The sequence below is a fragment of the Fundulus heteroclitus genome, chromosome 22 (genome assembly GCF_011125445.2).
Source record: "Fundulus heteroclitus isolate FHET01 chromosome 22, MU-UCD_Fhet_4.1, whole genome shotgun sequence".
NCBI lineage: Eukaryota > Metazoa > Chordata > Actinopteri > Cyprinodontiformes > Fundulidae > Fundulus > Fundulus heteroclitus.
In genome coordinates this window covers 29,190,026-29,202,482 of record NC_046382.1, presented here as the reverse complement: position 1 = coordinate 29,202,482, position 12,457 = coordinate 29,190,026, and the positions used below count along the sequence as shown (strand labels likewise).

Sequence of the window (12,457 nt, the reverse complement as noted above, 5' to 3'; positions counted from 1 at the left end):
ACTATCAATAATAGCAGCACTTACTTCGGTTAGACAGACTGCGCCCTCTTCCACAGCCATGTTCAAGTTCTTTGCCTCGTTCCTTCTCTCCTCCGAATAACGAAAAGTGAAACCCGAGACGAGAGCGGCCAGGCGGCCAAGCAGCCTAGCAGTCATCTATTCGGCCTGTCAGTGAGCTCCTATCTCAGCCTCACAAACTTCCATCCCACCCAGAGTCAAGTGCAAGGAGCCACTGGCTCAGGTGACAGAGCAGGGAGGACAAACTGCAAGCCGGGGGGGAATTCTGGGCTCTCCTTCCACTTAGTGGTCGATGCGCATCGGGACGGGAGGGCAAAGAGGTGAGTGTTAGAGGGTAAAAGGAAAGGGTGGCAGCATGAGGAGTGGGGATCCTTCACAGCCCTGGTGGGGTGAGTAAACAAAGCGCTCCAGCTACAGAAGAGACACACGGTAAATCCCCTCTGCTGCCTCTCCCCCTCCCCGTCCCTTCCCTTCCCGATGTCCCTTCTTCTAGACAAGAGTAAACCCGTGCCTCCTTACAGACGCCGGGGATGGGGAAGCATACTTACCATAATAGCTGAGGCTTCTCCATCCCTCTCTGGCTCCTTTCTCTTCTTCCTCACCTTCATTTGCACCCAGTGTGCCGGGAGGGGGGTGGTGGGGGGGCGTCTGAGGGGGTGGGTGTCAGCGTGATCTAGATATCCAAGGCTACGCGCAAAGACAGCGGCCAAACCGAAAATAGCAGCTGAAACAAATACTTTCACTAAACCCCCCCCCCCCCCACTGTTATCCCACCCGCTCTCCCTCTCTCCCTCCCACTCATTCTCTCCTGTGTCTGCCAGCACGCTCTACTCTTTATTGTCACTCTGCTAATCAGCTTTTTTTTTTTTTCCCTCCCCAAACAAAGAGCAGTGTCAGTGCTGAGAGCCACTATCCACCCAGGCTGGGCTCGCTCTACCTGGAATCTGTCCGTGGCTCATCCATCCCGACACGGTGGTGACTGCGTGCACGTCTGCCGGTGGTGGCGGCGGCGGGGGCCGGGGGGGGGGTTGGGGTGGCTATGAATGCGACAGGGGGGCAAACAAAAACAGCAGACGCTGTTTTTGAGGCCACAGGACCTGTGGGCCCCCCTTCAGCCGTCAATGGGGGCAGGTTTACATAGGATTAGGAGCTTTCCCCCAGTATTAGGGACACCCACCGCCTCTCCACCTCTATGCCTTCAGGAGACACGCTCAGCCGCAGTCAGCTGAGTGGGCGCCGCGCCGCGCATGGAAAAACTCACACCCCCCACTGATTGTTCCAGGCAAAGCTCACTCAAAGCTACTCCTCAGCACAGCGAGATGAGATAGCATCTGTAAGCGAGAGCATGACGACTTGCACAAGCAACACAGAGGCGAAAGCAGCGCATTAGTAGCCTACTGTGTCTAAATACGTACTGTTGATCTTTAGTAATCACACCTGAGGGTGAAAAGGTCTTCTGGTGCCGCTTTGCAGGAGTTGCTGCAACCGTTAATTGTTCCTTTAGACCGTATGGATGATTTCATCTGCTGCTATGATGACTGCACAAAGTTCGGCACGTCTCCAAATCTTTGCCGCCCATCTCAGCTGATCATCCCACAAGGTTCGGACATGGATGGATGGGAAACCGGTTCTCCCAGTGGGATGAAACACCCCAACTGATCCTACCATTTCCAATGTTATGATAAAGCCTTTATTTATAACATCAGAATATTGAGCAAAAGTTCAATTATTGTAGTAACTCAATTCACAAAGTAAAACACATTACATTGTGTGATTACACAGACTGATGTTTTCAAGCCTTTATTTCTGCTAATTTATTATATTGATTTGGTTTCACTTACAGCTAATGCAAACACTCAATATTACATTGGTCCACCGATTTAAAAAGACATATTGTTAATGCAGAAATTTGGGCTTAACGAAACGAATGGTTCATATCTATTTAAAGGTTTTTATTTTCAAAGTGTACTTTTATTCTGATAAACAGACCTAATCAGAATGCACTCTAATTTATTGAGAATGGTTAAAAATGGAAATGGAAACTCCAGAATAACTATATATTTTTAAGGTCATATGTTTGGATAGCAAACAATGAAAGCTATTTCAAGAGCAAGGAATTCCCGGCCTGTGCTTTCAAAACATAATTCAGCTTTTATCACGTGATCATGACATATTAGCATCAAGGAAACCAATAAACTCAGCAGACATGAGAGGGATACAGTTGTAGAAAAGTTTGAAGCAGGGCTTGGCTATAGAACATCACACAGAGGACACTATATCCTCTAAAAATGGAGAGAGTACATCACAACTGCAAAGACAGGGCCGCCCTAACTAAACTGACACGTTGGGCAAGGAGAGTAATAATCAGCAAAGCAGCAAAGAGAGACTCTGGAGGAGCTGAAGAGATCACAAACTCAGGTTCAAGACGCCGGCAAGAGAACAAATATTTGTTGTGCACTCTGTAAATCTGGGTCTATGGAAGACCGGTAGAAACCTGTTGGTAAAGGCCATAAGAAGGGGACACGGCAAAGTCGTGCAAGGAAGTACTCTGGTTAGATGAGGCCAAAGCTGAAGAATTGGCCTGCAGGCAAAAAACGTGTTTCTGCCTCAAACGCCACGTCACCCGGACCCAATGATCCTGACAAGTGAAACAAAGTGGTGGCAGCATTATGCTGTGGGAACGCTACTTTTCAGAGGTCATATAACCACGTGGACATGTAACCAGAACTACACAGGAATGATTTGTGCTAGAAGACCAGACTGGAATCTAACTGACAACCCATAGTAGGATCTTCAAAGTTAATCACCAACCATTTTCACCGAGCTTGAGTTATTTTCTAAAGCTAAATGGGCATAAGTCTTAGTCTGTAAATGAGCAATGCCAAAGGAGGCATAACCCAAAAGACTTGCAGCCAAAAAGTTGGTTCTACATTATGTTCCCTCAGGAGGGGGCCTGAAGTGAAACAGATTTTGGTTTTGAGTGCATAACATTTTCCCTACATTTAATAATAAAGCAATACTCTGTGTTGTTCTATTTCGCAAAATTCCAACAAAAAAAAAAACATTGAAGTTTGTGGCTGTAATGTGACAAAATGTGAGGAAAGGTGACTTTGTATTTACTGGTTTGCAAGGCGCTGCACTAAATGTCTGTGTATGTGCAGTATGAACTAATCAAAGGAGATTTCTGAATAAGATTATTCCAGTAAAGAACTACTGTAGATAGTGCTGGGGAGGTTCTTTAGTGGAGATCAGAGATTGAGCGAAGAGGAATGTAAAAAAGAAGGAAAAAAAAGCATAAACATATTTCATAAAACTGTTATTGTTGTGGGTATATTGCTGTGCTTTGAGATAAGAGACAAAACGAGTTCGATGACAGCGGGGACTTCAAACGGAGGGAGTCCTGCAAGTGAGCTGACAGAGGGAGTGACAGATGCTCTGGACCAGAAGAGGCGAGGGCAACGTGCGATTGGTCGATCGCGAGCTCCTTCACGCTAACGCCACAGTAAGCAATCCTCCTTGGAAAAGAAGACGTGGTTACCATGGTTACGGGGGAGATTACAGCAGAAAAGAGGAGAGTCGGGCCTGGCTGTGGAAAATGATTTTGTTTGGCACAGCTCTATCCTTTTCTAGCCACAGTTTGATTCAACACATCATGTGAGCGGACTTTTTTTTTTTTTTTCCACTTGCACTTCGATTTACTACAAATGTCTTCCTTTAATCCTATGAGTAGAAATGATCATCAAATGTCTGTAACTACCAAGCTCACATTTTTTTTTTGTGATTTTTTTTTCCAGCTTTTGTGTAATTCTTTTTTTTAATGCCACAATTTGAAGTGACTGCCTGTTTTTGCCAACATGAAAACAATTAGTCTTCTCTTCTAACATTTCACAAGGTTGTAGCACACAGAGCGAGGGATCGTTCAGCCTTCCTCTTTGCACAGTCTCTCTGGACCATCCTCGTCTCTCGTGTGTTCAGCTCTCTTCAGCTCAACCCAGAGCCGTTTTTAAAAGGAATTAGATCTGGGCTCTGACACGGTCATGACTTAAGGTAAATTTTCTGTCCAGCAAACAGTTTTTGTGCCGATCTCATCGTTTGTCCTGGACCGTTATCCTGCTGAAAAAAACAATAAATAATCGTTTCGGTTTCCTGGTGGACTCCGCTAGATTTTTATCAAAACCTTCCTGGTATTTTAAGGACTCCATGATGTCAGGCAGTCTAACAAGGTTACTGGGACCTTTGAAAGAGAAACAGACCCACACCATCACAGACCCTTACTTCCTTACTTAAGAGTGGTCATGAGCTGCTTGTTTTTTACACCACGCCCATTTAAAGGCAATCAGGTTTATACAGAAACCTTATCAGTATCGCTAGAAGGCCAAAATCCTGCAATAGTTCATAAACACAAGCTGAATTAACGCACCCACCCTCCAAAAAAAACAAAAAAAAAAACAACCCAATCTTTGAAAAGACACAACGTTGTGCTAATGCATTTGTTGTCTTGCATTTCTCAAGCTCTGTAATCTCAGAGGAGGATGCTGTTTATGCACAGCGCAGAAGACACAAACAGTCGAAGCGGGCATACGTTTGCTGCTTTGAGCTGCACAAAGAGTGCTCAAGGGCAAAGCCCCCTCACCTGGGACATGAATCCAGCAAAGGGGTGGTGAGGAAACAGGAGAGGAAGTGAGCTGATGGGGCTGAGAGGAAGGTTGGAAAAAAGGCAAAGAGAGGAGGGAGAGGCTGAAAATGGTTGTGCACATCTACTCCCTGACTTTTCATTGAGTATCACCCAGATTCCACCACATTTTTGCACAATCTCTTATCCGTCCTTCATAGTTTTAGCATCTTAATTGCACTGGAAGCACGCTAAACAACACCTGCCTCGATGGGCATGAAGCTACTGTGTTCCTGCACTTTAGACACATCCTGGGCCTTTTCGTGTCGGACCAATAACCCTGACACAGAAATGGGGATAACCTGAATGGCGTACTGGATTTCATCCAACTGGCTTGTCAGCGGGAAACAGATGAAACCTACACACTTATGCACCACGCTGCATCAATATGTGTGTGTGCAGCGTGTCACCCTAAAACAAGACAAAGGGGAGCATGGCTCAGCCTATGTGTCACACAGAGAGGAGGGGTTTGGTTATAAAAGGGGGTTGAAAGGACAAAAAGGTCAGCATGTAAGTAAACAAGATGAAGAAAAGAATGAGTATAAAGGGAAAACCCTGGAAAGAGAAAGATGCATGTTGACCGGAGCATGGTGAGCGCACATGACCAAACATAAATTAAATCAGTATATGAAATAATCTGGTAAAATTAAGCCGTTCTCTTGCTCTTCGTTTAGCTCTGCATCTCTAACCTCAGCCTGTTCCGGGTCAGGCTGCTCCACAGTCAAACACTGGACTCTGGTGGACAGTCTCCTGCATCACAGCTGTAAAACATCACAGATCCAACTGAAACATCCACCCTGTGCCCAAATCCAGGAACCCTCCAGTGGCCAAAACCATCTGTTCATCATGTTCTTTTAGGCATAATCTATATACAAAGAGATATTTGTCTTATATTCATTAAAAGAGATGTTACTTGTCATAAGCACCACTAGTTTGCAACTTCTGGGTGGATCACATCGACCTACTGACACTACGACCATTTGTTCCTAATGCCTTAGGTGCATCTGCTTATTGCAAACTCAGCTGTTGCAGTTTTAAAGGTTAGTTGAACATGTTTACCTTTTTTTTCTGACTGTTCAGGACTAATCTCAAATTACTATTGACATTAAAGAAAAGCATTTGTGACATTCACAGATGGCAGAGGGAACCGCTTTGTTGTAGAAAATGCAGTTTCTTTCTCTCTGGACAATGACTATTATGACGTGTATCAGTAAAACTTGAGCACAATGACAGCAAAAAAGGTGCAAATATAAAAATGAACACTATTTTACTAGACAGGTATTGTAATTGTATGTCATTAAATTACGACTCACAGCAAAAAAGAGAGAAAAACAAAAACATAAATACTCTGCATAGTATCCACATAAACTGTGCAGATGTTTTTTTTTGGCAGAGCTGTGATGGCAAGATCTCTCTAGCATGGCGGATGTATAATAGCGTTGTCAAAACTATCAATACTCCAAAACGTGTCAATAGTGAAACAATGTATCGGATACAATACTAATTTGGCATAGTATGGATACTAAATAATTTGTTTGCGAGGCAAACAAACAAGGGAACCACAAAAATCTTGACAAGCATGTGAGCAAACAGTGCTTTAAAGTGGTGGCAAAGAAGTGAAACAGCACAACAAACTTGGCCAAACATCTCAAGGACCGACACCCTGGCCTTCATGATGAATTCCAGCAGGTTAATCAATTAAAGTTTCCGTTCTTTATTAAATTTAACACATTAAAGATATCACTGACCGGTGGTCCACATTAATGTTGTGTGATTAGCTGTGGCTAGCATGCTATTAGGCATATGTGTTACATTTAAGTTATTTAACATTTATTTGCACACTTATTTAACTAACATTTATGATTCTGTTGAGAAAACATATTCCATGCTGAGATTGAAAAAGGTGAGTTTTTCATGTTTTTTATGTCTTTAGTTATTTGTTAAAAAAAAAATGTATCCCTGTGGTATCGAAAATGGTATCAAGGATCAAATATTTTCCTGGGTATCAATATTGAGTTTGAAATTTTAGTATTGTGACCACCCTAATAGATAATGTCCCATAAATGTCTGATTGTTAAACTATAGTGAATAATAAGGTACTTTAAGGAAAAATAAGCAAAGTTTAATTTTTTTAGATAGAACTAAAAAATAGTTTTGTGAAGAACTAAAGGTATCGTTGTAGATGGAATATGACGTCAGACACCATCTCTCTGTGTTGTTCCAGTCTCTTGTTTACATAGACGTATGTGCATGTATGTGCACGTGAATAGCTGTCATTCAGGGCTTAACCCCTCCATCCCCTTAAAATGCTACCACCACGTTTACCTGCAGACGATCAGGACCCGTTATTACCACAAAACAGCAACGGTCTTTGGCAAAGAAGTTGCCAGATAAGGAAAGAGACAACGCGAAGATTAACATTGGCCTCACGTTTCCAAGGTGGAGATAATTCAAGAGCAGAAGCAGCTCCAGTTTGACTCGGAGCTAGCGTTTCTCTTCCTGGACAGGTGTGTAACAGCATGAAGTCAAACGCTGGTTTTTGTTGGTCTGAGTCTTGTTAGACTTGTGTAGCTATGTTGATTCTAGTCAATGTAATGCTACAACTGTGGCATGTGGGTTAATTGTTGGCGTTTCACCAGCAATGGGTCAGGCGTTACTGTTGTGTGAGGCGCGTAGCCGGTAGCCCAGCTAACACACTTAGAGTAGTTTAATGCAGCCGGGCGGGCTTGTGAAATTGGTCTTGGTTCTGGTTCTGTGTTTTTTTTGGCCCGAGCCCTTCATTGTCTCTCTTGTGGCTCTGCTTCCTTTCCTGTGCACTGACTCACCACTATATGGCACACCAAGGTCGCCTCATTATGATGTCATCAGATATGGACCGTCAGAGAGTTTGCAGCACTGTCGATACCAAGGCTGAAAACAAGCTGTTGAACTTTTTTTGTTCACATTTACAGAGTAAAATCGTTTTCTAAAATAAAGTCCTGGACATGCATCTCAATGAACTGTTTGTCATAACAACTTCATTGTCGTAAACATCGTATTTCAACACTTTCAGGGGTGTAGCCTGTGGGACATAATAGGAATAAAAGTCAACATAACGTCATGATCATGGGTGCACCTGTGTATGTAAAAAGGTTTGTTTTGAGCATCTCCAAAGCTAGACAAATGAGAAGAAATGAGCTCTTAGTTCAAATTACCAAAGCCAGAAAACCTGGTTGTTTTGGGTCCCAGTGTAATTTTGAATCACAGTCATCAATAATCATCGGAAAAATCTAATTACAGGAAAAATAGACTAATGTGTGTTTCAGGGTGCTCTTGATGTCTCCAAAGTGACAGAATCTAACAGAGCAGAAGCAGCGAGTCCCCTGATGAATTATTAAAGCCTTGCAGACTGAAACACGGTGTTATAAACACACGATTCTATGCAGCTGGTCATAAAACCTTTAGTTGAATATTTAATTGCAGCAACGAGGTAAAGACCAACACACGCGTACCGAAAACACATTGAATGCCCATCGCTGACACTAAAAAAAATGTGTTGTAAATATCCTTTTTTTTTTATGTGGCTTCCGTCGTAACATTTTATTCACTCATAAAGCTGTCTATAAAAAAAGTAAGGATAAAAAAAAAAAAAAAGACTGTTATTTTGGCTGCCGAGCGGATTTGAGCGAAGCAGAGAGCGCTGAAACTGTTTTCGCCTGATCTTTGGCAGGCAGAGAGCACCAGACGAGCGTAGACTAGGAGCCATCTGTCCCCTCTGAGCCCCCCCCCCCCACTCAGTGTCACCGCACGTGCGCACACACACACACACACACACACACACACACACGCATATTCAGTACATGGCCACAATCTGGACAAAACTATAAAGAATTAGAAGACAATATTTTCCTTTCTCCACAATCACCCTTAGTCTGGAGACCAGACAGAGCAAATGCTCCATCTAGTCAAAAGAAAAGGCATAAGCCAGATAGCTTAATACCATTCAACCCATCAGTGGACAAATAAAAGCTCTGGACCCTTCATTTATATATATATATATATATATATATATATATATATATATATATATAAAGAGACATCTACTTCTGGAAATACAGAGGTGATTATACATCAGTGCCTTCCAGAGAGAAGTAATGGCCTCTCAAAATCTGGCGTTTCTCCTTGGCAAACAGACGCGCTGTTAGGTGCTGAAACAGCCAGCTGCCCCCAAGGCATCGCAGAGTAATAGGCTGTTGAATAGGGAGGCCCAAATCCATAACAGCAGGGCTCAACAAACAGGACAAGTAGTAAAGAAATTCGTTTGTGTTTCTTTTTTTTCTTTTTTTTTTCCATCTACGAAATGGTAACCTCAACAGCTGCCGAGTGTACTTATTATGAATGAAAACGGGTTTTAGCTGGTTAGATTATCCCTTGGATCTACTTGGACGTTTAATGGAAAGCAGAGGAAGCCCAGCCGATAAAGATGCCATAACTGAAGCTTGCGAGCAATCCCAGAGGCCCCAGCAGGTTAGGAGGTCAGCCGGGGTCAAGCATGGCCTCCAGAAGGATTTCAAAGCGCATAAAGGGACAGAGCAGCCGGATGGCCATTCAGTCTGTCTGCTCAGAGCAGCTAATTTAGACGAATAACCACCAGATGACGGAAGAATTCAAGAAAATCTATAAAAGGAAAAAAAAAAAAAAATGTAATAGAATATTTCTGTCTGTCGCTCCAGTCTGAGTCAGATTGTGCTGGTGAAGAATCTCTCTCTCTCTCTCTCTCTCTCTCTCTCTCTCTCTCACAACTGAGCTGTGTTTAGCCCTGAACTCAGGAAATCAATAACGAGAGAGGCACTGGCTGATCCACAGCTGATTTCTCCTCGCGTCTTCAAGTTCAGTTCGGGTGGCTATTTTTTCTCTGCAGGACTCCGCGATGTGAATCCGATACGCTCGTGTAACACAGGAACCGACAAAAACAACCGTCCTCCACACTTTGGGGACATTTTGCCAGATTTCTTGAGTCAAAGTCATGAGGGTTTTTTGCTGTACATCTAAAGTATACACTTTAGAACTTGAATTTTTTTTAAGTTAAGATACTGAATGCTGATATAATTGATAATCATGTAATGTGATGACAAAATGCACTATTTAAGATAACGATTTCACTTATATCTGATGCAATAATTACTGATAAAAATATGAAAAAAGCAGACCAGGGGAAAACATCTAAAGGAGGAGCAAAATGTCTAAGGCTAGATAAGGTGGATCTAATGTCCCCTTAGAAGAGTTCATGCACTTTGAGCTGTTGTCATAGTGGTGATGGTACAACTACACTTCAGCATAGTTCAAGGGGATTTTAGGTGTGAGACCAACATTAAGTAGTGCATTAATGCAAAGCAGAAGGAAAATAATAAATTGTTTTCGAACATTCCTACAAATAAGAACATGAGAAGCGAGGTGTGCATTTTTTATTCAGCCCCCCAGAGCAAGTACTTAATAGAGTCGTCTTTTACAGCAGGTAGAGTCTGCACCAGCTACGCACATTTTCACCTTGTTTAAAGTCTGGACTGGGCCATTTCAACATGGTAGCATGCTCTCGTCTGAACCAATCACCAGTAGTGCCTTTTTTCCCCGCTCTCGTGTGATTTCTAGTTGTCCTGACAACAGATGTTCCTACATGAGCCAAGGATCTCTGCAGCTCCTCCAGAGTTACCACAAACTTATTGTCTGCTTCTCGGGTTAATCCTCTCCTTGCCCTGTGGGTCATGTTAGGTGGACGGTCATGACTTGTTTTAGCCACAATCCTTCATTTTTGGAAAATGGATTCTCTGTGAGATGTTTAGAGCTTGGGATATTGCTTTAATACCCAAACTATATTTTAAACATCTCCACTTTCTCCCTGTTGTTTCTGCTGTGCTCCTTGGTCTGTATCAAGATATTCCTTCACATATATTGTCTAACAAACCTCTGAGGCCTTCACAGAACGGCTGGATTTGTAGTGCTATTAAATTGGATTTAATTTACTAAGAAGGCGATTTCTGTATGTAATTACTTCCAATGGCTTTTATGTGGAGGTATTGGATTTGGGATAAAAAACATGCCCTATTCTTATTGGTCAGCACATAAAAACCCGATAAAATCCATAGAAGTGCTGCGACTTTGTTGTGACAAAGTGTGAAAATGTTTTAGGCGTATGAATACTTGTGAGGGGAGAGTTAGGCAGTTTCACTTTAGTCCATATCTATCAAAATCCTTCGAACCTCCTGCTCAGATCCAAACGGAAGCATCATCAGAGGTTTTTCCTTGGCGTCCTTTTGCACAAAAACCAGCTTAACAATGCAAAGCTGTTCAGATAACGAATAACACTGAAGACATTAAGCTCTATTATAATATTTGTTGCTGAATCTTAGAAATGAAGGACACAATACCATTGTGCTTTAAAGCTGACAGGAGTAACTCCTAATGTAACTTAATGTATGATCAATGTCCTGTTTTCATGCTTTCCAGTTCTGGTTATTTGAATGATTGTTTTTGTTCTTCTTTTATATTGTTTGATCTAAACTGTCCTTATTGCAATTTTACATAATTCTTGTAAAGTGTCTTTGAGTTTTTAGAAAAGCGCTATACAAATAGAATGCATTATTATTATTATTATTATTATTATTATTATTATTATTATTATTATTATTATTATTATTATTATAACTCGCACTGACACAGTCAAAGCAAGGCTTGGTTATAATGGGTTTATCTTGCTACGTATGAAGAGTAAAAGTTGCGCATGGAGGTTTAAATGCTACTTTCCAAGGTAACCGACGGGTAGTTTCACATAAACAACAAGTTGACCGCTGGGCTGAAAACGTGATGAAATCCTGGGGTTTGCATGTTGCTGTGCAGCTGTCAGGCTGGGTAGCCGAAAAATAGCCGATAAATGGATGTTGGCAGCTGAAACTCAGCCGACTGCCGCTCACAGTAAACGTTATTTTACTGTGAGCGGCAGCACTTTTACTCCACCAGCATTAGTCCTGTTGTAGCACTAAATCTGGCTCTGATAAGCTCTCCCCCTGTGTGACGTTAGAGCTCCATCCATCCATCCATCCATCCATCCATCCATCCATCCATCCATCCATCCATCCATCCATCCATCCATCCATCCATCCATCCATCCATCCATCCATCCATCCATCCATCCATCATCAGGTCTGCAGCGATGTACGATAACATGAACACATTAACACATCAGCACACTGTGCAATACATCACAGGTACACACACACACAGAGATACTCTGTGATTTTGCCTACCGTGGTACGTATATATGCTCCGTCGCGTTGTGCCAAGGTCGCAGCTGAGCAGAGAGACTAACAACCTATAATGGGACACACAACCTTGACTGATGGGGACACTCAGTTTACTTGGCTGAAGCAGTGAACGGAGTCGCAGAGTCCTCTGCCCCTAGCAGCCCCTGAATTCTTCTGTATCGCTTCTCGTCCCTGAAGTGTCCTTTACTTTTTGTCTTTTGTCTGAAATGTTATTTCGTTTTATCAGATTTTCTGGGATTTAGTGCAATTGTTCAGAAGAAATGAGCGATCTACGGAAAGTAAAACATTTAATGACACCGACGTAATCGTCTGTGTAAGAAATCTGATAGCATACGAAACATTGCCTGTTTGCAATATCACATCCATGGTGACTTTTCTGTAAATTGACGCACATACCCTCAACCCTTTTTTCTTATATAGAGCCACTGATTTAAACCGGCCAAATGTTTTCCCTTCATTGGCTCTCACT

The 12,457-nt window shown here is 42.5% G+C and overlaps 1 protein-coding gene across 21 annotated transcripts in view; it reads right to left on the bottom strand.

The window, feature by feature from the left end:
* ank3a (ankyrin 3a) overlaps positions 1-12,457 on the bottom strand; it is a 119,926-nt gene that overhangs the window by 94,105 nt on the left and 13,364 nt on the right. For 9 of the 21 annotated variants that reach the window (XM_036126869.1, XM_036126870.1, XM_036126872.1 and 6 more), the window contains exon 1: positions 25-486. The exons of 5 other annotated variants lie outside the window; for them this stretch is intronic. In XM_036126869.1, the coding sequence (XP_035982762.1) occupies positions 25-156 (132 nt within the window). In that variant the 5' untranslated portion in view covers positions 157-486. Of the gene's footprint in view, positions 1-24; positions 488-12,457 lie in introns of those variants that run through there. 7 more of the 21 variants (XM_036126880.1, XM_036126881.1, XM_036126883.1 and 4 more) reach the window with 5 other exon arrangements.